Raw genomic sequence first — 27,489 nt, forward strand, 5'->3', positions numbered from 1 at the left:
TTTTGAAAATTTTTTATACTTTAAAACTTCAATATGAAATTTCTCGAAAATGCTCATACAGATTTTCTTCAAATTTTCTGTACCTTGAGCAGATTGCTTATCCTCCAATATCTCAAAAGCAATTTAAAAACCTAGGTCAAAAAATGGAGAAAATAGGCAATGAAGTAAATGCACCAATGCTTAACAGCAATCTTATATTAATTCCGATTCCAGTAAAAACATGCTCATCCGAAAATTTCATCTTTCCTTTGAAAGCTCTAAAGAAACTTTTTAGTATTGGATTGTTTGCGTCCAAGTATTTGTGATTTAAAGTTGCATGGTATCAGGCGGATAAAAACCCAGTGGAGCCACCTTAATTACCACTATTTTGTACTATTTAGTAATTATAGGGTTTCGTGGATTATTATCATTTGCACTTTATTATCTTTTATTATATAGTAAGGATAGTATATAAACCCTGATTGGTTAAAAACTGTGCTTTATTTTACAGAGCATGCAAAAATCTGGGTTTTTTTTGTTAGATAATGAATAATAATGATGGTGAAATTCTCTAGCTTCCACCATGACTTCAGTGTCTATGTTAATTCCTTGCAAAACCAGTTTTTAATACTCATGCATGAAACTCTTCACTGGAATCATTTAATATTAAGCAGAAGCAATTCGCTTAGTTATTTCATTCCCAGCCTAGCCACATGTGATTTGAGTTGCTTTGATTTGTTGTTGTCTCTGACTTGCCACACTGGTTTTTACTACAGTTTGCCTCCCTCTAAACAAATCAATATGTGAGTTTAAGTGTTGTGTGCTGCAAATAGTACATAAATAGTGAATGTAGTGGTATTGTATAAACCTTTGGAAATCTTAATCCTCTTACAGAGAGTGATGATTTATCAGATTCTTTTTCAATTTTATTATTCTATTAGTTGTGCATGGTTATCCATGCAAGTGACACCTACAATATATAATAATAACTGCACTACATTATACCAGACAATAAAAACTACAGGTACTCTAAAACTGTTTTATTCAGTGACTTATTTAGAAAAAAATTACTACAAAAGACAATTTTAAGCTAAATGAACAAAAATGTAACTGCTTTGAAAACTTCAAGGGTGTAATATGAAGTGTTGTAATGACAACATTGAATACTCAGGAACTTTTCTAAACAGTTTTGCAAATTTTAATGATAATACGCAAGTCAGATAAATAGCCAGAACTTCAGATGACTTGCTAAATATAATGATCATAATATATGTCAATGCTACAATAATAGTACATTAAAATAGATAACATATTTGAAGCCATTGAAAGGGTCTTTGCAATAGCATGTTAAGGAAAATCCTTTCAAGCCTTCTTGATGATTAGTTTCAATAACATATTTTATACAATTTGCACAATAAATCCTTATAAAAACAATTGCAGAACTATGGCAATCCAAGACCAGACAAATCAGTGTCTATAGGTGGTAATTCTACATTCTCCATAGAACTGCTTGGAACATTACTTGTGAGATCGCTCAGGTCATTAGCAAATTCAAACCAATTAAAAAATAAATCTATAAAAAAAAAAAGATTGTTAAAATGCATATAGGGTTAGGGTTTATACTACATATAATATTCTTTGATATCTCATTCCTTTGTGGAGATATGCAAATATAGGTTTACGATGTGGTGGCATCATCATAGGTACAGTAAAAAGTCAAATCATCAAATCTATTCTGTAATTTGACTTTTTACTAGGTACCTTGGATGATGTCATAATTTCAATGGCAGATATCTCATCAAAGAAAAGAGCTATGAAAGAATTGTAAATGCTGTTCTTATTCATCTTATGAGGACTTTCAAATCAGGAAGGCATCCTGTTGGGCTTAAATGTGACTTTACATATAATGTACAAAGTGAGAAAGCTCAAATGAAAGACTGTAAGGTGTTTTTTTAAATACTGCTATCATTTCTACCTGTTTCTGGTCTTGTATATGCATCATCTCCTGTTTTCAGAACATCACTTTCAAGGCTGACTCCTGGGTTAGTTACAGGTTGTAGACATCCCCTGTATAGCTGGCTGACATTCTTCAATATAGTGTCAATTGCTGGGCCTCTGGGGAGTGGTCCTTCTGCAATCAAATTATACAATTACAGTAACATTAGCTCTATTTTGTGTAACCTACTGTAAAGGGTTTCATTTTTTTGGCTCTATTAATGGTCTTTCATCTTCAATTATAGACCCTTGACAATTTGACAAAATGCCTTGCAAAACATTTCATTTCCAAAAAATTGGCCAGCAGTGTTTCAATGTCAACTTGGAAGTTTTTTTAAATTTCTTCAACAACAATTCACATCTAATTTTCCTTTTTTGTTTATATTTCTTCTTCACTCTTTCACATAAGATTATTATTATCACATGGTTAGAAATTATGCTTATTATGGTTACAAATCCGTACGGCCCTGCTCGAAACCTGCGACCGTATCGACATAATTTGCAACTTTTAAAATATCCTCTTTATTTAGGGTCATACGATAATATGCTTATTGACTGAGTTAGGTTGGGCCGTACAGGAAAATATTTGGCTCTCGGTCATTTGTACTGACCTTGCTGTGCTTGGTCCGTATGGCATCACCTTGAGCCAAATATTTTCCCATACGGCCCTCCAATTCAGTTAATAAGTACATATTATCATATGACCCGGGCGGCTTTGAGCAAGCAGGGCCGTATGAATCTGTACGGCCCTGCCTGAATCCGCACGCTTTCTCTTTTTTAGCTTTTATTTACTATTTCTTTCTTTCTTTTATTTTATTATTTTTCTTTTTGTAAAGGTCATATGATAGAATGCTTATTGACTGAGTTAGGTCGGGCCGTCCAGGAAAATATTTGCCTCTCAGTTATTTGTACGGCCCTTGCTGCGCTCGCTCCCTTCGGCATCACCCTGAGCCAAATATTTTCCCATACGGCCTGACTTAACTCTGTCATAGTAATTCTGTTATAAATATTTTTGTAATTTATTTATATGTGTTAACAAAACAAAAAATCAAAGTACTATTGTCATGTTGCTCTTTCTAAATATGCCTATGATTTTGTCAGTAGAGCTCAATTTTTGGGCATTAGTGTCACCTACAAGACCAGGTCCTGCAAAGTGCCTATTATGTTATGACTTTCAAAGTTGATTTTCTAAAATTCAAAAATTTTAATTAACAATTAGACTCAAAGTCCAAATGGTCTATGTTTCATTATCTATAAACCTATCAATGGTCTATGAAAAATCCTGCACTCTGATTGGCTGAGCTACTAGTGGTCTTTAAGTGATAGACCAATGGTAGTGAAAGCGTGATAACTAAATTATTTCTACCTATTAAAGAGTGAAGTCATTAAACCATTGAAATAGATATAACACTAATACCCTTTAGAGACCCTAATTCCATTGTTTTTGTTTGTGTCTATTTGTGTCTACTATACACCGAATCGAAATATGGTGACCAATTTAAATAATTATTGTTCTGCACTGACTAGCCACTGACTAGCCTCCTATACATGTGAAAATGCTTTTATGTTTACATGTGAACACGAGGCTAGTCAATCGCTTGTCAGTGCAGAACAATAGTTATTCAAATTGGTCGCCATATTTCAATTCGGTGTATGTGTTGACTTGTTTTTTCTTATTGCACAGGTTAAATGCTTTCACTCTATTCCTAAATTGTTTGTGTCCATTTTTAAATACCAATTAGTAGCTAAAATTTTTACACCTCTCACTGTCATGGTCTACCAGTCAATAGCCAATTTTGGCCTTTGTCTTAATGGACAATTGACTGTAGACCATTTGGGCTGTGGGTCTAATACACCAGTTTAAAGTTCCAAATCACCATTGTGATCTCATACTCAGGGTATGCCTCATTCAATGTCTGGAATGTGGGATTTTGCTTTCTAATTTTCATCGAAATGTGAATACATTCATAAATAAATGAAAAATTCAAATGTATTAGAATATGTTAAATATGGTCATCACTTATAATATCAATGTGGTGGGATGCTGGATTTCATGACAAAATAGGCCCTTTGCAGCTCTGTAATCACATGCTGATTAATTCCCTGAGAGCGAATGAATTAACATTTTGATTCCCATGGTATGAAATATACTGGTGAGCAAACAAATTTTCTACAACCTGTTTTGAGAGATTGTAATAAAACTGTATTTTGTAAAACTCTGGTTACACATCATTATATTCAGTTCTTTACAAGTAGCTAAAAAGAATCGACCATTTTAAATGAAATAAAACATTTTGCTCACCAGTACAGACACGTGACTGTTAACTGCAAAGGGCCAATTGTGATCTGGGACCCCCCTCCCCCCCTTTAAGAACCTGAGTTAGGGTTAGTCTAAATATACTAATTGCTCAAATAATTTGAAAGAAACAATTTTAAAATTAGGTTTCAAGATTTTAAAATGCGAGTTAGGCACCATTGTTTTGGTTTTCGAGACCAGCACTTTTCACTACCAGTAGCCGGCATTTTGCTAAAAGTTGCAGATTAAGCCATACAACAATTATCCTAAGTTATTGTTAATGTACACATAATTGGCAGTTTGTAGATAAAGAAAATATTTACTGGTATTCACTATTACCTTCGTCGGTGAATGGAACCATATTTTCTTTTTTGAAATAATCTTTCTCCACGAGAGCTGAGCTCTTGTCACTTGTTGATACGTCACCTCTGACTTTAAAGGCTTGTTTCTTGTTTTGCTTTAGCGATAACGAACCGATCTGCTTAGACAACGCTTTACCATGGGGGGTACTATGAGTCATCTTTTTAGCACCAGGAGTTTTTGATTGCAAAAGATTATTTTGATGGCTAGGCTTAAGCAAAGAGGATTTTTTAGTCACATTTCCTGGAGTCATTAAAGTGTTGCCAACATCCCCAAGGGCACGCCGTGGTGTAGCAAGAGGAGCATTATTACCCGTTGAATTAAAGGATTTCACTTGTCCAAAACTTCTTGCTGTGATTATAAGAAGAGAAGTAAAGGTTAGCATTAAAATAATAAAGTGTAGCACGAACAAAGTGAAGCTAGTACCTTGCACTCCATTCTTTACTCTTAAAGCTTGTTGTGAATTCTCTTGATCAACACAAGAGCGTATTGAAGTAACCGAAGCCATGTTGTGTCAAACTTGAACTGACCTTGGAAAATAATAAGTTTATTGAAGACTGTGTCACTAACGAAAAGAAGTAAAGTACTCCTGTGCAATCATTTTACTTACGAGGCTTGGAAAATGATCGTGTTTTTACAAGGGTCAGTAGAACAGAAAATTCAAGAATGGCGCTTTATTGCCTTTTGCTGCTCTCGCATACATAAGCAGCCAATCAAAATGCACGACCACTATTGAATCGATTTATTTTCGTAATCACTCGTAACATCTTCGTTAACATATCGTAATAATTTTGTTTCCAGTCCACTGTCTCTTTCCACTAAGAAGCCTAATCCAAGATGGCTGCCGGGGGGGCAGGAAAGGGAGATTCTATTCTTTACGATCTTCTTGTCAACGCAGAGTGGACTTTGGAAGGAGAAATTTTGGTATGATGAAGTGACAATATCTCTCTCCTTAAATTGAATGTCAAGGAAAATATTGTATACTAGAACTAAATCTGCCATTTATTTTTCTCGTTGCGATTGATCTTACGTGGCAAAAAAAATCATGGTTAATATGCTTCTTTTATTATTTATTACTATATCTTATCTATTATATAAGAATCATCTTGAAATGCTTACAATTAAGTGAGTAAAAGCGTTTGAATTGCAAGAGTTTATTTTTTATTTAGATTTTATTATTCTTATGTCTTTGCATCACTTTGATCAGTGCTTAATTTTTGTAAACTAGATTGTTAATAAAAGCTGTATTTTTGGTCGTAGAAGAAACCAGGATCTGATCAGCTGCGTGGATCTCTTCCAAAAAAATGCTGGACTGTCACTCAAAGTAAGACTGAGTAATGTTCTATAAATCTAATGGCATTTACTACTCCATGGTGGATGACAGAAAGCCTGAAAAATTTTACAATCCACCTGATAAAGCAGCTGATAAAATGAGTTATGCCCTCATCAATGGTTTGCCCCCAGAATGGGGGGAGGGGGTGGGTGACCCCAGGGGAATTTGAATTTGCTATTTTCTGGATTTTTCCAGATGTTAGCCACATCAAATTCTCAATTTTTGAGGCATAGAATAATGTTAGTTCCTCACAACCCAAAGAAAATCTCTCAAATCACATTAGAGAACTAGCAAAAAGCTCTACTAACACTTGCACATAAGCCCAGGAATCTAACCTGGGTCACATTTGTAAGAGGCAGAGCATTAGCAGTGTATACCAACTGTTCTTATTGATTTCCCTTAGCATTGTATATCTGAATGACTTCAGAGCATCAGTATTTTATACTGTTTTAGAGATGAAAACATTTCTTTAAAATTTAGATTCCATAACATGGATTTTCAAAGGAATGCAGAACATAGTGAGGTAAGTGTGACATCATCATTTATGCACTAGGATGGAATACTAGATATATGTGTAAAGCTAAGTAACTTGTATTGCTAAAGAAAACAAACCTTTACATATCTAAGTCTGCCATAATTTTGGAAAAAGGGTCCTCAAGCTCAAATGTTGTTTCAAATGTTGTTCTTGTAGTAGCTATGTCAACAAATGTTGGGGTAAAACTGAAAATTCTCATAGCAATTATGAAAGAACATCTGCATTTACAGTTATAATCATGCTATTTTATATATTTCTTTTCTGAAGTGGTTCTTCTATGATCAATGGAATCCCAGCCCAGTTACACAGGATTGTGAGTGGAAATAGTGGTTGGAGTATAGCACTTTCAAGGTAGAAAATGCAACTGTAATTATAATACCATAGGATTACAAAGTGCTTTGTATTTATAGTTTTAAAGTGCCTATCACCCTTATTTTTTTACTTTTTTATATCGAAATATAAGCTATTCTAAAAAACGTGTCGAAAGAATTTTTTGATTCTGACGCTTCTTTCTATTTTTTTTCGAGCGGTCAAAAGTGCGAAAATAGGAAGGTTACAAAATATGACTGAGCGAGAGGGGAGACTGGGCTAGTGACGTAGAAGGAGCAACACGCTCTTCTTGATTTACAAAGAAATGCATGGGATACTGAAAACGTCCTTGCGTTTCTTGGGGTTTTTTAGAAGTCCTAAATGGACTTTTAACTACTTTCTTGGGCTTCTATGAGGAAGTTCATTATCTAAAGATTCCATTTCCAGTTCTCATTGGGATTCATAGCCTAATTTACTGGTATATTAGTGAAGCGAACACAACCTAGCAAAGCAAGCGAGGTGAAGGGGTTCCAACCTGATCACAAATATTATCTCATTGGCTGGGAATAAGACTTGTCAAAACCTTAGTAAATACACTAAAAGTACAGCAGCATAAATAGAAATTCCTACCTGGAAATTCCTAAGTCCTTATGGGGAACCGAAGTTGATAACAGGTAACATTTTACTTGCGATTGCTTGAACTGAGTCGTCTTCGCTCCAGATCGGGAATTTATTCCCGGTTTATTAAAGAATCAAACAGTTTTAGTGAGTGTGGTAACAATTTAGTGGTTATTAAACTCTTAAGAAGTATTTAGTGCAATGCTAAAATGGCTGTAATGAATGGTTGAGACAAAATACCCGTACGATTGACACAATAATACTAGACTACTATTCACAATATTTTAATTATTTGCTACCTTAGAATGCTCTTCAGATTTTTTACCTTTATTGAATTTCCCTTGATAGACGATCATTTTATCTTTAAAGATAGGTATGGCTAGATACTGTGAGACAGGATAGAAAACTGATAGAATAGAAAATATTATATTAGACTATGAAGTGAAACCATATTGACCTGCAGAGCAACAGTAGACTGATGATACGAAGTGTCACTCACCCTTACATGTAGTTCCTCGACTGAACTACTACAGTATAAATATATGATGCAATTCATGTTTAGATATTTTGAAAACTGTTAAGCCATCTACAATGAAAAAGATTTTGTGAACTACCTGGAGTTATTTCATTGTTTCTTTTATTTATATTTGATGTTTCTGATTTGGAAACGACCTGGAAGAATTTTGTGCGTCATGGACTCACATATTCATCCATAAATACATGAGATATTAATAAGAATAATGCTAAAAAATCTATGACTTAAAGGGTGTAGGTACATGTAGTACTCAGAGTTACTATATGTGAAATCTATAAGTTTTTGAAGCTAATTTATTACACTTGATTCTGAGCGTGACAGCCTAATATTAGGTTTTCCCTAGGTTGCGTTTAACTTCTCACTGCTTTTCTTTTTCTTAAAATAATCAAAAATAATATCATCCCTGAAGTCTGAAGTAATTAACATCCTTTCACCAGAAATATGAGGTCTTTTGAAAGCGTAAAAAATGGCAAATTGGTCATAAATACTAGTGAAATCTAGAGAGAATGAGGAAACATCTAAACCCAACTTACTCCTCTTACGTCACAGCCCAGTCCTCTAGGTTATCATTTTACGCAGCCAGTCAAAGAAATGCCTATTTTCACACTTTTGACCGCTCGACAAAAATAGAAAGAAGCATCAGAATCAAAAACTTCTTTGGACACGTTTCTTAAAATAGTTTATATTGCGATATAAAAAAATAAGGGTGATAGGTGGTAGCATTTATACAATGATTATGCATATAGTAATTGATAGAAAATGAAGTACACTATTAAAACTAGACTGGAATCCAGTCAAAATAGCTTTTTATTTTCTATACTGTGGTGCATGTTTACAGTGATGGAAATCTTTTGGCTGTGTTACAAGAACAGTGCATAGAAATAAGGTAATACTTGCATTTCATCCCATTAAGGAGATTGAGTATTATATTGAAATTTAATTGCTCTGTCCAACTTTTCTTTGTTATAACTTTTTTTACTGTCAAGGTCTCTAAAGGATGATTTTAATAGTGTAGTTGCAAAGTGTCCTGGTAAGTTTTTACTACATAGCAGTGCTCAATTATTGTATTTTGTGTCATGCAATTTAACTGATTTTTTTCATAATTTTGGTTTTTGTACTAGTTGAAAGAGATACTTTACCACAGTGGCGGCAATTAGCTTGGAGTCAGGATTGTTCAATGCTGGCCTGTTCATATAGGTACGTATATCTCTGTTCACACACTGAAAACATACAGAATGTCTCTTCCCTTTAATTATGTCAAGAATAAAATGTCCTACCCTTACCCCTTTTGCCATCAACCAAGGAAATTATATATAAACGCATTGCAATGGCTCATTAGGGAAGAGACATGGATATTTATCATATTGTAATAAAATCTTTGGAAAAAGTAATGTGAATGGGGGCTCAATGGTTGATGTAGGCAAAAGAACATGTCCAACACTCCTTGTTTATGCCTGCTATATTACTCTATTTTAGCAGAGTTTTTTTATCCTTTCCTGCATGAAAATTGGTCATATGATAAAAATGCTTATTGACCGAGTTAGGTTGGACGACGTCAGACAGGACAACATTTCGCTTTTGTCCATTTGTACAACATGACCTTGATTCAAAATATTTCATATCATACGAAACAGCAGAGAATATCAGTGTCAGTATCTAAAGTGAACAAATCATATTCATCATTAAAAACAAGATTTATTAAAGATGTTCAATTCTGCTTGTTTTTGTGTATATTTTAATATTAATGAGCAATGTGGAACAAATTCCACAGACCTGAGGCAAAAGTGCAAATATAACTTTCAACTTGTTATGATGTTTGTTGCTTTGATTATTTCTTTTATAGTTGGGGAGAAGTTGCCGTGTTTGATCTTGGTGGTGAACTTCTCTTTACTATTCCACAGGTAATACATACATGTACATGCTCATATCACATACATTGTTAGGCACTCATGTGGCCAAATTTTAGAATGACACAAATCTTCAACTATGCTATTTATCAACAATGACATTAGTTTATATTACATGAATTGATCACTTTAATAGTTTAATTGATTGAAAATTATTGCTAAACTAATATTGGACTTCCTGCAAATCTATATGCCAGAAGAAATCTCTAATTAAAAAAAAGTTAATTTGTTTTGCCCCCATTAACTGAGGCTTCAGGTGCAAGTCACACGTAGCCCAAGTACAAAGCTAATTAACATCTTAAGGTCACTGAATATTTGATGAGATTACATTTACAATTTCAAAGGCTTTGAAAATATGCATACTCAAAAACTTCAACATTTAAAGATCAAACTTTTAAATTTATTTTGTCAAAAGATATATCATTAAATTAGACTGATTCCATAATTCTGTGTTTTCGCTCACCTGTTGATTCTGGATATGGCTCACACACCAACTAAGTCATTGCTTGTTTCATTTTGATTGACGTTACCACTATAGAGTGACCTCCAATCATGTCGCTCGTTATATATTTTGAAAATTTTTAGCCAATCACAAAAGGTGTCCTATGGACCGAAATAATTCCCTGTTCAAGAGTTTGGTTGTGTTTGTTTTGCTGCCATTTTCACTGTCTCATGAAATCAGTTCATATAATCAGAAGATAAGATGGAAGTCATTTCAGAACAAGCAATTGAGCAAGCACTACAAGGAGGTATTGGATATGTACATGTTTACCTTCCAACGGAATTTGAAACTGAATTGTTTTTGTTTTTGATTTTTGACTGAATGATTAAGATATTTCAGTTAAAGGCTGAAAGATGCATGAAGTAAGTCGTTTGTAAGAAACAAGAAGTTATTGCAGTGTAAGAAGTGCTAGCTTTGAATAACCATTGAGCTATCAACAAACTTAATCAATAAAACTTAAACAATCTTATTGATCTCTACTTAATATCTATATTGCCTGGATTGATTCTATCTTCTAAATGAATGGAAGCAATTTTGTTATTGATTTGTAGATTGCTTATCGTATGTGTTATTCAAATGTTGTTACATTTGACCCTACATTTGTGAGCTCAATAAACTCTTACCATAACTCTGCATGTTTTATTCTATTCCTTTGAAATGTAACTTTATTATTTTATATTTAATAGACAATTAGTAGACAGAAAGCGTGGAAACGCTAAAAATATATAAACCTTCTAACAGCTTGGAGGGAATTTTGCTCCTGGCTAATTAAATATACATGAGCCTCTTAAATTAGTAAAAGTGAGATAAGTTGTTAGCTGAGTGAACCTCAACCCACATAGGAGTGAAAACTATGACTTATGGAATCAGTCTAATCATTGAATTTATAGTTTGATAGTTCATTTTCTGTCCATGCTGTGACGAGAAATAAATTTCCAAAGTTCGAAATGGCTGGTTATGGTGATTGAAAATAATTTGCAGTGACCACCCAGGGGGGAGGGAGGGGGGAAATATTCAAATAATATACAAAAGTCCTGAGGGATTTCAGAGATTTTAGCTCAGTACAAACTTTCATCACACATGCAAACTTGATGCAATAGATAATGAAGCTGAATATACACCACCATTCTAAGCAATATCATCTTGAAAGGAAGACTTCATAATGTCTTTAGTTCAGCTCACTTGTTATTTAAGTTTCATTTCAGTTCAGTGACTTACAACACCATCAGCAATAGACTGTCCGTGTACATATTACAGCTCACAGCAGTCCACTTTCTGTCAGAAAGGTCTAGTACTATATGTTGGATATCTAGTACATAAAGTAATTGTTGTTTTTCAGTGTTTGACAGGATCAGTAAGTCTTCCATCTAACCTTAGTATGGCAGTTTCTGGTTTAGTTTTTATAGACCACAAGAACAGCCCACAATGGTAAGATAAAAAATAACTTCTTTGCCAATGCATCAACATCAGAAAGGTTGATGTTTGTTACACAATTTTTAAGAAAAACAAATTATGTCTGATAACAAACAATTTATATTAGTTTATTAGTTTTTGCTGACTTGACATTGTTGTCAGAGAACGACAAAGAAATAATGCTTTTTCTAATACAAAAAAACAAAATCAAATTGTATACCAAATGTGTAATGTTTTTTATTTAATATGAGTTTATCTATCAGGTCTGCAGAGCTCTTGGTAATAAATTATGATGGTACTCTAACCAACTATCTGGTCAGGTAAAATGAATAAAAGTACTCATACTACAGCAGATTGTGGTTAAGTGTTTTATTGAAACATTTTTGGACAGGTTATTGAATTTTAAGATTTCTTTTTCAGCCCAACCAATGGCTACCAGGAAAATCATACATTTTCGTTTACCAATATCTTACACCATGGTGTGTACTGTGTGACATATATCGCCCAATTCAAGTTGCTAGTTATTGGCAGTGTTGCTGAAAGACATGGGGATACCTTTCTAGGTAAGCTTAAGCTAAATTACGTATAACTTGTCAGTATATATGTGTTTTTGTGGTAAAACACAACACCAGTACCCCAGATGTCCTGTCAACCAATGTCGGCAGTTAGTATTAGGCCATTTTCTTGCTATTGCAATTTCTGTGACAGCCATCTCCAACTTGGCATAAGGATCTACTATTAATAATGGTTGAAACCAGTATTTGTGTCAGTAAAGGAGTCCAATTTATTTAATTGAATGACTTATAAATATTATTATATTATATTATATTATATTATATTATATTATATTATATTATATTATATTATATTATATTATATTATATTATATTATATTATATTATATTATATTATATTATATTATATTATATTATGAAAAATACAGGCGCACATTAAAAATGATATAACATGGGTCCCAGCTACACATGATCATGACATGATCATTGGAACACTTGTTTCACAGCTGCATTTCTCAACTGTTTAACAGCAGTTCGTTGACCAGCTGCCAACCATTTAATGGCTGTTTGTTGTGATTTCATCATAATCAACAGAAGAAGTACCATCAGCATTAGACTGTGGTTTATCTGCATGGAGAATACTGTCTGGCTTTCCTTACTACAAGCAAATAGAAGATAACCATATTGATATTCAGGTACTATGAAAACTGGATAAATAAATAAATCCTGCTAAACCAAATATTTCTCATTCTTCATCATATCATGGTTTCCTTAATGCACCATTAGCTCTTATTTTTTTCAAGGCTGGTTCTGATATGTTTAAGAGGATCTCGAAGCTTTCATTATTCCATTCAGCAGCAGGAAAGGTATCAAATATTACTGAAGCTAACTTTACAACATCTTTAATATACCAAATAAAAGGTAGTGTATTAGTGATGTACTTGCCTCTTGGGGTCCCATGTGAGCTGACAGTTTGCTTGATTTTTCCTTTGATTTGAGGGTTTTCATTTAGGTTTATGCTTTAACTCCTAACATGCTAAATTTCAGGATTAGATCTGTAAATTAGCTTTGCCCTGACTTTTTATCAGTCCAAAGGTTGTTGACAGAGCAGAAGAACTCTTTTGGCCTTTGGTTTAAAGGATATCTCCTAAACTATATCCTTTTTTATGTTCTACATTTTGTAAGCACGCTCTTACAGTGTAACTACTGTAACTGGGGCCACTAAGACAGTTAGACAAGAGAACTATTAAAATATAGAATGAAAACAATACATTCCAACTTTGGGTAGTGGAGCCTAGCAGAAACCTGGACTGTAAGAGAATTGTAATTTGACCCTGATGTAACATTAAAACAACTAGACAGCCATCATCATTCTCTTGTGGAAATAAATAGAAAGTTGTGGCCTTGATGTTTTTCTGCTCTGCACAGTTGCAATTGGTTCTAGCAATTTTAAATTCCATTTGTTGTAGGATGGTATTTTCCATACTTCTCTTTCACCTGATAAAACAAAGCTTGCTGCAGTACATATATCAGGAATGTTATCTGTCTGGCATGTACCTTCTCTAAGATACAGTAATGCTTGGGGTCCAGATGATCAGGTATGCAATAAATCTCTAAAATAAATATTAGTCAGTAAGTTTTGTTTGTTCAGTGTATACTGTTCTTTTGTAGCCATCTGTTGAAAACCCTGAAGACGAGCTGGCATTCAGTGCTTCAATGATGTTGAAAACAAATAAAGGTATTTGTAAGTTTTTTTCTAAAACGAAGTATAATAATTTAGTAATGAGAAATGAAATATGTATTAAATAATTAATGAGGCTGGCATCAATATTAGATATGAGGCAGTCAGCTGTAGGCATAGTCCTGCTGGCCAAAGTAACTGTTATATATAACTACTATTCAATGTCCTAGCCCATTATTTTCCTTCATGTAGAATAATTTAGGATTTCTCTTTGAAATAGAATATACAAAAACATTTTGAGACAATCTCGTGCCCAGAGCCTTTTACTCTTACTGCGCATACTCAACGAAATATATAGGCTCTGGAAAACTCCATTGACTGAAAGCCAGATTCTGGCTATTTCGCACATGCGCATTATCAAATTTAAATCAGAAGTTAAGCCTACCAACTGACAAAAAGAAAATGGTAGACTGTTATGCCCTGAGGTCTTTATGAATGCCCATTGCTCTCAATAGGATGGGCTTTGAAGATAGCTCAGAAAGGAACAACATGGAGCCATTATTTATATATTAGTTGGGTTAAAACGATTGTTTAGTTGCGTTGCCAACTGGATACGGCATATCGTAAGTATATGTACCTAACCCTAAACCCTTTTTTTCCCCGCTCGATCCTTCTTAAACTTACATATCTTTAACATTTGGTTCTGTAGTTCACAACGGCAACAAATTATTGAACTATCTGTGTGTGTTTTTCGAATTGTACTCCTTGAGTTTTGAATTATTTACATTCAAATTAAACTGTAATGTAAAATATTTTCCTAACAAAGGAAATAAAATTGAATTACCAAATACAAGTTGTTGTTATAATATTTTTTCATACAATCCAGTTAATGTGCAATATTTCTGCTTAGCTGCTCAGAATCTCCATTTTGTATCAAAGTAATTTTTAATTCTGGTTTCTTCCTTTGTTATCTCTGGAACCAATCACGAGGTAGGAAATAATGTAGTTTTCTGGAGCCTTTTTTTTCCGTTGAGCATGAGCATTAGGAAATAAAGGCTCTGCATATGAGATTCGATGAGACAACAACATTGTTTGGATTGCGCATCCCACATGGATCGAGGATCATGTTTGGAATAAGAGTGCAAGTGGCAAAGCTATTTTATTTTGGTACAGCTGCCTGGATTTTTAATAGGCTATATGTTGCAGTATTATTAATGTTGCTGTCTACTTAATAATGATGTAAGCTATTTCGGCAGACAGCATTATTAATAATATTGCTTTGAGTAGACAACAATATTAATAATATTGCTATCTACTCAAAGCAATATAAATAATAATATTTATAATAATATTCATGATATCGCTGTCTGCTGAAATAGTTAGCAGCACTATAAATGATAATATAGCATCTGGTATGATTTTCTCAACAATCGTTGATATAGTGCAGCTAGAGAAAAAACAATAGGCTGTGGCAGTGAATAGTAAATAATACTGATTTAGTAATGAGAAATAGCTAAACAAGGGGCTTTGTTCTAAATAGACCCGTTTCGAATTCCAAATTACCGCTGTGTTTCTTGATTACAGACTCATTTGCACAGGGTTAGCATCGAGTTTGTGCAGAATATTCATGTGTTCCAGTCAAGGTCCGTCAAGTTTCAAAATGTTTGTATTGTTGAAGTTGTGCATTCTTTACTTTACCATTGGTATTTGTGAATATTTAAACACTGATACAAGGCTAACCCTGTGCGAATGACTCTGTAATCAAGGAACACAGCGGTAATTTGGAATTCGAAACTGGTCTATTCAACATTTACATTTCAACTGTCTGCACTATCATTTTTTTTATTCATTCATCAGGAGACACATTCTTTGGACTAACAGATGCCAATTGGTGGTCACAGGAAGTAAGTGGGTCATTATAATTCACTAGTATGTTAATCAGTGTCAGGTCTTGTGGGGTGTGTATGGGTCATGTTATTCACAAGTATGTTAATCAGTGTCAGGTCTTGTGTGGGGTGTGTGTGGGTCATGTTATTCACTAGTATGTTAATCAGTGTCAGGTCTTTTGTGGTGTGTGTGTTGGTCATGTAATTCACTAGTATGTTAATCAGTGTCAGGTCTTGTGTGGGGTGTGTGTGGGTCATGTTATTTATAGTATACATATGGCTCTCATAACTGGCTGCTGCTAATTTGAATAAACCTTGAAAATAAATGTTTTTGGAGAGAAAATCCTTTTAGATAATTGAGCTTGTTGATTTAGATGATATATGTGAGTTTCTAATGAAGGTAATAAATCCTTGCTTAAAATATGAGAATTTGAAGTTTTACAAATGCACCAAAACTATGCCACCAAGGCTTCCAGTGATAAATACATAAAACTTTTTTTTGATCTTTCATAACTTCTTTGGTATTCAGTCAAATTTATCAATTTTTTGGGAAATAGTTTTCACGAAGTACTTTATCCAATAGCATTGAATGCTTCTGGTAAAAAGGACTAATTTTCTCTATTAGAAAACTGAGTCATGGGAACTGTGTTTTGTTGATCAGTGGCAGGTTTTTCATTCACTAGTATCTTGATCAATAGGTCTATTTTCCATTAAATATGTTTTAAGGCTTTGATACTTGCACACAGTAAAGGAGCAGTAACAGTTTCATGTTTAACTGAAAGGTAAATCTATTTTAATTTTTATATTCCATTTTTTTTTCTTTTTTAGCAAAAATAACCATGGGGTTAACACATTTAGTTATTACTAACATAACATCAACCAAATGATTTTTAGCTTGTACAATCTTCTTGGTCACTCTCCTGAGTGGTGTGGACCTTGGCCTCACATAACACAGGCTCATCATGGTGGTTTTCTAATTCTTGAGGTAACATAGAATAGAATACTAGTCTTTATTTAAAGTGCAACTAACCCCTTATACAATACTTTCAGTATCGATTCTGCGTGTGAATAGTTGAATAGTGAAATATTTGAAAAGTTGCATCTTTAAGTTATGAAATTCAAGGTTTATACTACCACTGACTGTGACGTCACCCCAGGCTTTTGAGTGTATTTGTTTTCATTTTTAATACTAAACATTAGCCATTATAAGACATCAGATTTACAATAAACATTTTGGAAACCTTGAGTATAATGATTCTTTTTAAAAACTGTTTGTATGAACCAGTCAAAATTTGTATAATTCATTAAGCCTGGGGTGACATCACAGTCGGTAACATATTGAAAGTATAAACCTTCATAACTTAAAGGCACCACATTCAAGTGAAGAAATGTTTCACTATTCAAATATTTCTTTTTATGTAGAATCAATACTGAAAGTATTGTATCAGGGGTTAGGTGCACTTTAACAACGTGTCACTAAGGAGCTTATATAAACTTGTTAAAATATGAACATATACAGATATTCAATTTGCAACTAAATTTTAATATTATTTCAGTGTGAAAACTCTATTTCTAAATCTCGATCTAAACTATCAATAACTAAAGACAATGAAATGGATTATAATGAAGATGATGATGATGATGACAGTGACGATGATGAAATAACTCTTGGCCAAAAAACCAGAGCATATGCTAAACAGGTATAAAATGAATTCAGTTTACTACCAAAATGTAGATAAGAGTAAATGGTTTGAACCCAGGTGTTGAAGTTTGGTGTGAAATGTGATCGTCCAGGTGTGTATAGTCTTGAGAAAGACTGTTGTTGGTGGTGACTGACGTTTCGACAACCTGAGCAGAATTCATCTTCGGAGTCCAGTGACTGAAGATGACTTTCGCTCAGGTTGTTGGGACGTCAGTCACACCTAAAATGTAGTATGTTTTGGTTGTTTATAAGAAAATGGGAAACTCATGATTACTTATCTTTTATGCTTCTTAGGTATTATTTTTTCTCACAGAAAGTGAACGTTTTCAACCTCCAGTCAAAAGACCAAAGTATGTCAATATGTAATAACTCGATATTCCTAGGGTTTAAAGTGCTTATAAGCCTTTACACAATATTTTCAGAATTGAGTCTTTAAATAGTGAATAGTTGATTGTGAAAATAATTCGTCATTTGAATGTCGGGTCTTTGAGATGCGAAGGTTTATATTTCCAATATGTTAATGACTATGACGTAACATAAGGGATTTGAGTTATTTTGTGGCAACTTTTAATATTGAACGCTGGACATTTTTTGAAAACAAATTGTAAGAACCTTTACGTGAGTCACGAGTAAAAGGGTGATGCTTTTAAAATGCTGTATTCCAGAACGAGTGCAGTGTTGTATATTAAATGATCCCTTATGTTACGTCATAGTCATTAACATATTGGGAATATAAACCTTCGTATCTTAAAGACCCGACATTCAAATGCAAAATATTTTCACAATCAACTATCCACTATCTAAAGAATCAATTCTGAAAATATTGTGTAAAGGCTTATAAGCACTTTAAACCCTAGGAATATCAAGTTATTACATATTGCTATATGTTGTTACTATTTTGGTCAGTGTGTAAAGAAGTTTGTAAAATCATAGCGACAAGAATGTGATACTACACAATACTAGAGTGTATACCATATATCTATGAAAAGCTTTGTAAGAAATTGCAAAAAATTGCACAAATTAGTAAGTTCTAAGTGACAAAGTTAACTAACGAAATTGTACAAATTATTTCAAAGTTTTTAGGACTACGATCTACTGAGGTCTACTGAACTTTCTAATTTGTGCAAATTTCTTACGTTTTTCACGGATAGTGTTAGATGCACTATAAACCGTAGACCTACAAATCTTTGCACTAATTTGTACAATTGTGTTAACTTGTTCGCGGATATATGTTATGCACTCTATGATGATCAATGTGCCATTACATGTGCATATACCATAAGTCGTGCTGTATGTATAATGATATTAAAGGATTGGTCATCGATTAGAGTGCATCCATCGAGTTTTTGTGCATGCGGGAGGCTGCTAAGCACGAAGGAAGCGTAAGAGTCGTACGAGGCGTAGCCAAAACCAAAAGCGTTAAAAAGCAAAAGCGTAAAAAAATCTTGGTTAATCGAGAAAAATTCAAATATTCTTTAATACTGAAATCTGCACTACATAAGGCGCGCTACTCAATTGACGTCAGCGTGCTCCATCGGTTTTTGGATGCACGCTCGCGCACGCTAATTATCCAATAAGAGCGCGCGTTATATCGTGGCTAGGTTATAATGTACGATAATACTATATACACTACTTTGACGATCAATATACCATAACATGTATATACCATAATTCATATGAATAATAATAAAGTATGATAATATTTATTTTTGAGCATTGTTTTCAACTTTCATGTTTGTGTGTATTTTGTGTTATAAGAGTGTTATATCGCACTTACCGACTGGTTTGTATCCGTTCCACAACGCCAGAAGAATTGTACTCAAGAAAGGTAAGTAAGGCTGAATCATAAATTCCTGATCTGTCAGTAAAACTTGTCATAAATCCACAAAATGCATTTTAATAATTTAAAAAAGATTGAGCTAGAAGAATATGGAGATGCTTTGGTACTTGCCCAGACATATGGCTTGGACAGCGATCTTGTGTATCAGAAACAGTGGAGGAAATCAAGAGTATCTGTGGCCTCTATCCACGATTATCTGGTAAGTAACACCGTTGGAAGAACGTGGAAGGAAAAAATAATACCGTAGTATTGGCACTAATCCCGACACTTATATACGAAACGTATTGCTCGACAACAGGCCACCGGAATAAAACAACACTAATAAAACTGACGCCCAATCACAGTCCAGCAAAACTAGATTAAATTCTGCTTTGGCAACATTATGTCGTTTGACGTGGCTCGCAACCTTAGACTGCCTTCGATATTGCGCGCCATGAATATTGTACTGTATTTTCGTAGCTCAAATCTTGGGAGTGAAGTATTTCATTTATTTTATAGTGTAGAAAACCCAAGAAATCTTTTCCAGTTCGTGTAATAGTCGTGCGTCCCTACTACTATACTATGTCAACTATATTTCTTTATGTAAATAATTTTTAATTAGAAGATAAACACTCATTAACTAAATATCTCTTATTGTCTATTGATGTTGGGAAGCCATGAAGCCATGTCAAATACTTCGAAATATTCTGCAATTAAAGCAATCGTTTTCGGTATATTCTTGTTTTATCTTGTAGAGTAAAGTTAAAAATCGCTTGTGGGTGCTTAATGAATGTGTAGAGAGAGTACCTGATACTTTAGATGCAACCAAACAATTACTGGAGTATGGCCTGCGAGGCACTGATGCAAAGGTGATCGATGCTTTGGGAAAGGGAGAAAAAGACATTGGATTCATTATTACAGAACAAGAAAATAGTGATGAACACCAGAAAACTCTAGAGGAAAAGCGACAAGAACATACTAGGGAGATTGAAGATTCACTTGATTTTACAAAGTATGTAATAGAAATATAAATGAATGAGCTTTGATGTGGTTCACATGTAAAAGACTTGCAGTCTGTGCCAATCAGCTGACAGGCCATTTAAAAAAATTCTCATGAGAAATAAATCACGTTATTTTTGTTTCTTTCAGTTTTAATCTTGAGCAGCGTGATGTATGTCGTTATCGTCTCAAGTTATTAAAATACCTTGATCGTCTATCCACATATGAAGCTATCTTAGGTGGCCCTCATATCGCACATGAGGAATATTCCAAGGAGTTCTTCCAAGGCTTCAGAGAAACCAATGTAGTACAGGCTGCAGTGCAGTATGCAAAGGTGGGTTATGTAAAAGCTATTTTCTCTGCAAGTCAGCTGTGAAACAAATCCTTGCGGAACTTTATTACGCTTTTTTAGATGCAAGCGTGACTCGTAACACCTAAAATTCCGACGTGTCATTGGTTTTGCATTAAAATGGGTGAAAGTTTTCGGCCTCGTGTGCGATATTACGCCGTCCAGGCAGGACTGGTGTAACGGGAGCTTTTTAGAACAGGTAAACTTGACCATTGCAACACATAAACACGTCATTTATGGTTAACTAGTCCAGGTATTCATTCATGTTTGTGTAGTGTTTTTTTTTTTTTTTGCTGCCACACTTAAGTATTACCCAGTATTTTGATAATCAAATGTCTTTGATACGTTGTCAAGCCATATCACCTAAGCGAAAAATCATTTTATACATCTTTATCTAAATTTCTGTTCTTCTGTTTTCCATTGTATATCCCTAGCGGCAGTCACAAGAATTAAGAATTAAGACAGGTTTTTGTATTTTTTCTTTTAAAAGTCAACGCTTACTCAAAAGTCGTGGAAACTTGCTCGCCACCATTTCACGTGCCAACGGTCTGAAAATCAGGGGGGGGAACGATGATACATTCAACTTTATCTTCGCTCATTCCCTGGTACAGTAAAGCACTGGATTCGCATGACTGTTACTTTGGCGCGTATTTACTATTTTAGGTGACATCAATTAAACATTTATCTAAATTATATAAATTGATTTACCTTTTCAACAATCTGACAAAATGCATTCTAAGAGTCGGCAGAGTTTGCAGCACCAATGCCAAATTGGACCAGAACTATAACGTTTAGATGGGCCCCTGGTCTGGCTGGAACACTGGAAGTACCTGCATGCGACCATTTACGAGGAATACTAACCAACATGTTTCATCTTCAGGATGGTGAGTGGGAAGCACTGGATGCTATCTTCACATACCATGGCTTACACACTCTCCCTCATAGATTAGCGATTTTGAGTAACTTTTCTGAAACAAAGCCACCATCAGACTATGAGGCTCTTTTACCCGAGGTTAGGTAAGGTTCACTTCAGTAATGTCTTGCGTTGTGTTATCTTTTGCTTGAAGCACCAGATCAGTCCTAGTTTACTGTTTGGAAATTGTCATATTTCTATTTCTAATGCATAACTTGTAGTGAATCTTGCAAAGACGTCTTGCATTGGGACCAAAGATGCTGGAGGGCAAGTGATTGGTGTGAGAAAGAAGAGTGTAAAAAGATGCTGAACTGGGGAAATGAAGGAGACAATGGAGATTTTTTGTATGAAGAAAACCCTCAATTGGAAGTATATAGGTAAGACTGGCTGACACTTGAAGTAATGACAATAATAATGATAACCATGGCCAATGATATTAATAGAGCACAAACGCTATGCCAACCACGTTACTCATAGCTATGTCTTCTTTTCTACAGAGTTAAGATGACACCAGATTTACTAACCCTGTGGTATAAAAATAGAGCGTTAGAAATCGAAAGACTATCTAAACAAGTAAGGACACTTACTACATAAACTTTGCTGATTTAAGCAATCATCTCTCTTTTAATAAATTTATTTTGTTCTGTGCAGGTCTCAAATTCACTAGCCCTTATCAAGCTGGGTAAAGAGAAACATATTCAAGTAATGATCTCAATGATGTTTTCTTTGTTTAATAATAATGAAGGAGGGCGATATCATATAACTCTAGTAGAGTCGAAAGCTCAAAGTGTGCTTAACAGTTTTACACAGTACATCAAAAGTTTAATTCACTGTATTGATAATGTAATGTATATCTGTCATACACTAATTTAGTACCCTTTTATATTTAAGGGTCTTGATATTTTGTACGATGACCTCCTTACTATGGAAACACTCATTTATGAGGTAAGATTATTGTCCTGACTTGTTGATTGTTCCTTACTTGTTAGTTATACATTGTATTGTTGTTATTATAGTGTTGTACAGATGTACATCTTGGCCTAGAGGATTTCCAGACCATGACTGATCTGGAGAAACTACGTATGATACTGGCAAAAGTAAGTAGAGTCCACCTGAAATGAAAAACATCGATGTTGATTGGTCTTTAATTTCATCATATATATATATATATATATATATTTATGTTTTTTTAGTCGAGCCAAGTGCATTTTGTTAAGGACTTTAAGCGTTGGGCCTTACCATTCTTGAACAGGATGGATAAAAGGAATGCTGGTTCTGAAAACCGTCTAATCCATCAATATCTAACGGACATTGCCAAGGTAATTAACAGTCACATCATACACCAAAAATTGATGATGAATGCTATAAACTTGATTCATTGACATGTTTTAGAGAACTATCAGTGATGTGACTTGGTTAAGAAAAGTTCAGATCGTTGCACTGTTTTGTTTCCCAGTTGTTTGATTTTCTTCATGTCAAGTCTGACCTTATGATGAATGATTACATTTGTGAAAAATGAAAAAAATAAATCATTTTTCGCTTAAGGAGGCTCTGGGTAGTTTTGGTCTTTTTCGCTATCACGGCTGCTTGTTGATTATTCACGCTTGACTTCCGTGTTATTCCTTGTCGTGTGCTGTTAGTTGTGAGCGTACTATGTACTTATTGACTGAGTGGGAGGGCCGTACGGGAAAATATTTGGCTCGAGGTCATGTCGTACGGACCGAGCGCAGCGAGGTCCGTACAAATGACCGAGAGCCAAATATTTTCCCGTACGGCCCGACCTAACTCAGTCAATAAGCATTTTATCATATGAGCCTCACGAAAATAAAAATAATTAAGAAAAAGAAAGCGCGCGGATTCGAGCAGGGCCGGACGGGTTTTTCCGGCCCGCTTACGTCAACCCGTCCGGCCCCCATCACGTGACTTTTTGCGATGGTTTTATTAGAGCGCGCGAGCAGGGCCGTACGGGTCATATGATAATTATTTTTATTTGACTGCCTTAAAACCCTTCAATGCATATGAAATTAAAGGAGAATATTTGTAAAAGATACATCTTTTAGTGACTTCATTTACAAAAAAATCGTTCGACGATTTTTTGAATGCTGCTTTCTTCGATATTTTCTATCGCTTTTGGCAACAAATGGGGTCATTTAGCTTCATATCAAAAAATCCATAACGTTAGAAAGAAAGTCACAATTTGATTCATACTCAATAAGGACAGTGTCTATATCCGTACCTATATTCTAGCTACTAAAAATATTGAATCCACTAAATTAAAGTCCCGATTTTGAGGGTATAAAGTTGACACGCTGGAAATAATAGTAAAAGTCCATGAAAATATTCATCGCGTAATATTTGGAAAACGCTTTCATACATTTTTTTCATATTGCAATATGTTGGGTGCCTTGATGAATACTATCGACTGGTGCAAGTCGCTTTGAAAGTTTAGGTCTAGTTTTCGAGAAAATAAGCGGTAAACGATTTCTATAATATCATCATTACGTCATAACGAAAAGGCCGTTTTAAACTAATTTATCATTTTTGAAACCTTTAATCATTTCCTGACATTGTGTGAAAAGCGCTTGCAGATCGAGTTATTCAAGAAGAAGTTGTAGCCGTTTCAATGCGGCTAGGTGTGCCAGACCAAAACTACCCAGAGCTTCCTTAATCAAACATTTTTAGTGTTGTACATGTTTGTAAATCCGATTTATACTTGTCATAAATCGTTGTATTGAAATAATGTTTTTGACATTGACATTAATTTGCTCGTTAGGAATAATAAAATTAGTATAGGAAATCGCACGATACACGTACTCTGAATTCGGAACTCATAGGAACGATTGATGTTTTGAAAGTTTTCAAAATTGTAATTAGGCGAGTTCAATTTGAGAACTTTTAAAACATCACGAGTATCTATGAATTCCGAATCGTACGAGAAGATTGTGCCTTTTTTTGTTGATAATAACCTCGACAAATTGAGCAACTTAATTGGGACTCTACAGAGTACAATTTGGGATTCAATTGTACTCCTCTTGTCCAATCAGAATCGAGTAATTTTGTAGAGTGTGTTATGACTGTTATAATAAAATTATAAAACAAATATTATCTGTTTTATAGTTTGATCTGACGTACGTCCTGAAAGTCTTTCAGAACTCGACAACCGAGGTAAATCGTGAAACATTATCTTTTTCAGTGTTGTAAAATGTCTTATCGTTTATATGTCGTATTGCGTTGTGATCAGTGTTGTACTGTGTAGTGTCGTGTCTTGTGGATTTATTAGTGTCCAGTGTCGTACTGTGTCATGTCGTGTAGTGTCGTGTCTTGTGGTTTTATCGGTGTCGTACTGTGTAGTGTCGTGTCTTGTGGATTTATTAGTGTCCAGTGTCGTACTGTGTCATGTCGTGTAGTGTCGTGTCTTGTGGTTTTATCGGTGTTGTACTGTGTAGTGTCGTGTCTTGTGGATTTATTAGTGTCCAGTGTCGTACTGTGTCATGCCGTGTAGTGTCGTGTCTTGTGGATTTATTAGTGTCCAGTGTCGTACTGTGTCATGTCGTGTAGTGTCGTGTCTTGTGTTTTTATCAGTGTCGTACTGTGTAGTGTGGTGTCTTGTGGATTTATTAGTGTCCAGTGTCGTACTGTGTAGTGTCGTGTCTTGTGGTTTTATCGGTGTCGTACTGTGTAGTGTCGTGTCTTGTGGATTTATTAGTGTCCAGTGTCGTACTGTGTCATGTCGTGTAGTGTCGTGTCTTGTGGTTTTATCAGTGTTGTACTGTGTAGTGTCGTGTCTTGTGGATTTATTAGTGTCCAGTGTCGTACTGTGTCATGTCGTGTAGTGTCGTGTCTTGTGGTTTTATCAGTGTCGTACTGTGTAGTGTCGTGTCTTGTGGATTTATTAGTGTCCAGTGTCGTACTGTGTCATGCCGTGTAGTGTCGTGTCTTGTGGATTTATTAGTGTCGTACTGTGTAGTGTCGTGTCTTGTGGTTTTATCAGTGTCGTACTGTGTAGTGTCGTGTCTTGTGGATTTATTAGTGTCCAGTGTCGTACTGTGTCATGTCGTGTAGTGTCGTGTCTTGTGGTTTTATCAGTGTCGTGTCGTGAAGTGTCGTGTCTTGTGGTTTATCAGTGTCGTACTGCAATGTTATTTCATCTAGTCTCTTGATTTGTGGGGTGTTGTGTGTTTTTTATATCATTTTTATGATGCAACTGCACCGCCACCCGGTTAGCTCAGTAGGTAAGAGTGGTCCAAGCCTCGGCCGAACCAACACTCAGAGTCTTTGAATAATTGAGGAGAAGGTGCTGCCTTTGTAATAACATCTGCAAATCGTTAGACTTTCACGTGGTTCGGATGACCACGTTAATGGCTGTCCCGTCCCTAATTAACTAGAGACGTTAAAAGAGGACTACGAGTTTATTAGTCGAGTTACTGTCAAGTGTTATCCTCCATAATCAAAGTAAATTATTATTATATGTTTATTTCAACTTCTGACATTTTTGCTACATGAAAACAGAATATTGCGGGCATTACTGATTTTACAAAGATGTAAACAAATTTAACAATTGTACAGACGTTTCACAATCTCACAGTTCTGTGAAATAATAATAATAATAATAATAATAATAATAATTATTATTATTATTATTATTATTATTATTATGGTGTAACTTTTATCTGCAACTCGTCTCGCAACAGCTGTGTGGCAACGCTGTTGCGAGACAAGTTGCAGACAAAATTGCTCCGTGTAATCGTTCCTTTAATCCTCTGTGCAATCATCATTTCAGCTGAAAGAGCCACTCATAGTCGACGTAGAACAACTTATGAAACTTTCTATTGAATGTATATACATTTGTAAGAGGTGAGACTAAAGAAGGTATCAAGTACTACGAGATCAGTTTTTTTCATACTAGGCAAACATATTTTTATTGGAAAAAAGATTGCGGTTGAGTTTGCTGACGGGGCACGAACTCGTGAATCAACTGCACAATGACTCTCATAAGTCGTAAGTATGTAATTCTGAATACATTAGGCTATGATCCAGACGGATAAGTTTCCTGTGTAATACTGATACTAAGTAACTTATGCAGAAAATTCATATCTTATTAATTTTTCTAGAGACGATCAAGTGGATTTGGGTTTTAGTATTTTGGACTGCCTACCTCCCCCAGACGAGGAGTAAGTGACGTCAGTTTAGTGGATACACTGATATGATACAGTAAATGTAATATCGTTAATATATTGTTATTTTCTGCAGCATTTTGTCAGATCAAATCCGTGAACTGAACAAGCAAGTAGACAAGCTAGAGAATCATCTTCGGTAAGAAGGAATAACATGGATTTACTGGCCATGTACAGATCACACTAATTGGTATTGTTTTTGTGTATTAGTGCTTGTCAGATTCTTGACAAACATCGTCTTTCTAAACCGGTTCATTATATCGTGGACACAGAAGTGAGTGTTATTCTGATCCTTCTTTTATAATTGGATAGGAATATCCCAAAAAAACCTTCATGACAACTAAACGTTTCTTTACACCATTAACTATTATCTCAGGCAAACATTGATGAAGCTAAAAATTTGATGACTACGTTAGCAACCTTGACCGCCAAACGGTAAATGATTCAATTTACATCAGTTATTGGATATCACCTTTTTGAACTCATAAGAAATGGTTTTACTCTAGATCACCGCCAGTAAGAGAAAATAATTGGAAGGAATTGCTAAAGGACTTGTTAAGCCTACAGCAACTGGTGTATGACTGTCTTGACTCCGATACATGTTACGAGGTATGGCCACCCAAGACATGAGAGGGAAGGGTACTTGATATTCACTTCGAGTGGTAATTT

The 27,489-nt window shown here is 34.7% G+C and overlaps 2 protein-coding genes across 2 annotated transcripts in view; one reads left to right on the forward strand and one right to left on the reverse strand.

The window, feature by feature from the left end:
* Positions 1–27,489, forward strand: part of LOC116294614 (NBAS subunit of NRZ tethering complex) — a 46,873-nt gene that overhangs the window by 6,543 nt on the left and 12,841 nt on the right. The window contains exons 2-39 of the mRNA XM_031702250.2: positions 5,432–5,554; positions 5,891–5,954; positions 6,444–6,486; positions 6,766–6,849; positions 8,799–8,846; positions 8,947–8,990; positions 9,082–9,157; positions 9,804–9,861; positions 11,709–11,797; positions 12,046–12,102; positions 12,203–12,345; positions 12,892–12,992; positions 13,101–13,163; positions 13,767–13,895; positions 13,969–14,035; positions 15,836–15,882; positions 16,591–16,646; positions 16,759–16,849; positions 17,421–17,564; positions 17,861–17,916; positions 19,325–19,394; positions 19,480–19,605; positions 20,141–20,397; positions 20,535–20,718; positions 21,614–21,750; positions 21,868–22,023; positions 22,144–22,219; positions 22,298–22,348; positions 22,538–22,591; positions 22,663–22,743; positions 22,840–22,965; positions 24,764–24,811; positions 26,427–26,500; positions 26,758–26,817; positions 26,897–26,959; positions 27,031–27,094; positions 27,197–27,255; positions 27,327–27,429. Of these exons, the coding sequence (XP_031558110.2) occupies positions 5,468–5,554; positions 5,891–5,954; positions 6,444–6,486; positions 6,766–6,849; positions 8,799–8,846; positions 8,947–8,990; positions 9,082–9,157; positions 9,804–9,861; positions 11,709–11,797; positions 12,046–12,102; positions 12,203–12,345; positions 12,892–12,992; positions 13,101–13,163; positions 13,767–13,895; positions 13,969–14,035; positions 15,836–15,882; positions 16,591–16,646; positions 16,759–16,849; positions 17,421–17,564; positions 17,861–17,916; positions 19,325–19,394; positions 19,480–19,605; positions 20,141–20,397; positions 20,535–20,718; positions 21,614–21,750; positions 21,868–22,023; positions 22,144–22,219; positions 22,298–22,348; positions 22,538–22,591; positions 22,663–22,743; positions 22,840–22,965; positions 24,764–24,811; positions 26,427–26,500; positions 26,758–26,817; positions 26,897–26,959; positions 27,031–27,094; positions 27,197–27,255; positions 27,327–27,429 (3,336 nt within the window). The 5' untranslated portion in view covers positions 5,432–5,467. The remainder of the gene's footprint in view (positions 1–5,431; positions 5,555–5,890; positions 5,955–6,443; positions 6,487–6,765; positions 6,850–8,798; positions 8,847–8,946; positions 8,991–9,081; positions 9,158–9,803; positions 9,862–11,708; positions 11,798–12,045; positions 12,103–12,202; positions 12,346–12,891; positions 12,993–13,100; positions 13,164–13,766; positions 13,896–13,968; positions 14,036–15,835; positions 15,883–16,590; positions 16,647–16,758; positions 16,850–17,420; positions 17,565–17,860; positions 17,917–19,324; positions 19,395–19,479; positions 19,606–20,140; positions 20,398–20,534; positions 20,719–21,613; positions 21,751–21,867; positions 22,024–22,143; positions 22,220–22,297; positions 22,349–22,537; positions 22,592–22,662; positions 22,744–22,839; positions 22,966–24,763; positions 24,812–26,426; positions 26,501–26,757; positions 26,818–26,896; positions 26,960–27,030; positions 27,095–27,196; positions 27,256–27,326; positions 27,430–27,489) is intronic.
* LOC116294615 (uncharacterized) lies at positions 1,111–5,466 on the reverse strand. Its single transcript, XM_031702252.2, has 5 exons — positions 5,241–5,466; positions 5,057–5,160; positions 4,610–4,981; positions 1,955–2,110; positions 1,111–1,552 (listed from the first exon to the last, which is right to left on the reverse strand). The coding sequence occupies exons 2-5, from the start codon at positions 5,136–5,138 to the stop codon at positions 1,422–1,424; spliced, it is 741 nt and encodes a 246-aa protein (XP_031558112.2). The 5' UTR covers positions 5,139–5,160; positions 5,241–5,466; the 3' UTR covers positions 1,111–1,421.

The sequence above is a fragment of the Actinia tenebrosa genome, unplaced genomic scaffold, assembly GCF_029948245.1.
Source record: "Actinia tenebrosa isolate PJP-AT-01 unplaced genomic scaffold, QUT_ActTen_1.0 PGA_scaffold0__85_contigs__length_37466705, whole genome shotgun sequence".
Lineage (NCBI taxonomy): Eukaryota > Metazoa > Cnidaria > Anthozoa > Actiniaria > Actiniidae > Actinia > Actinia tenebrosa.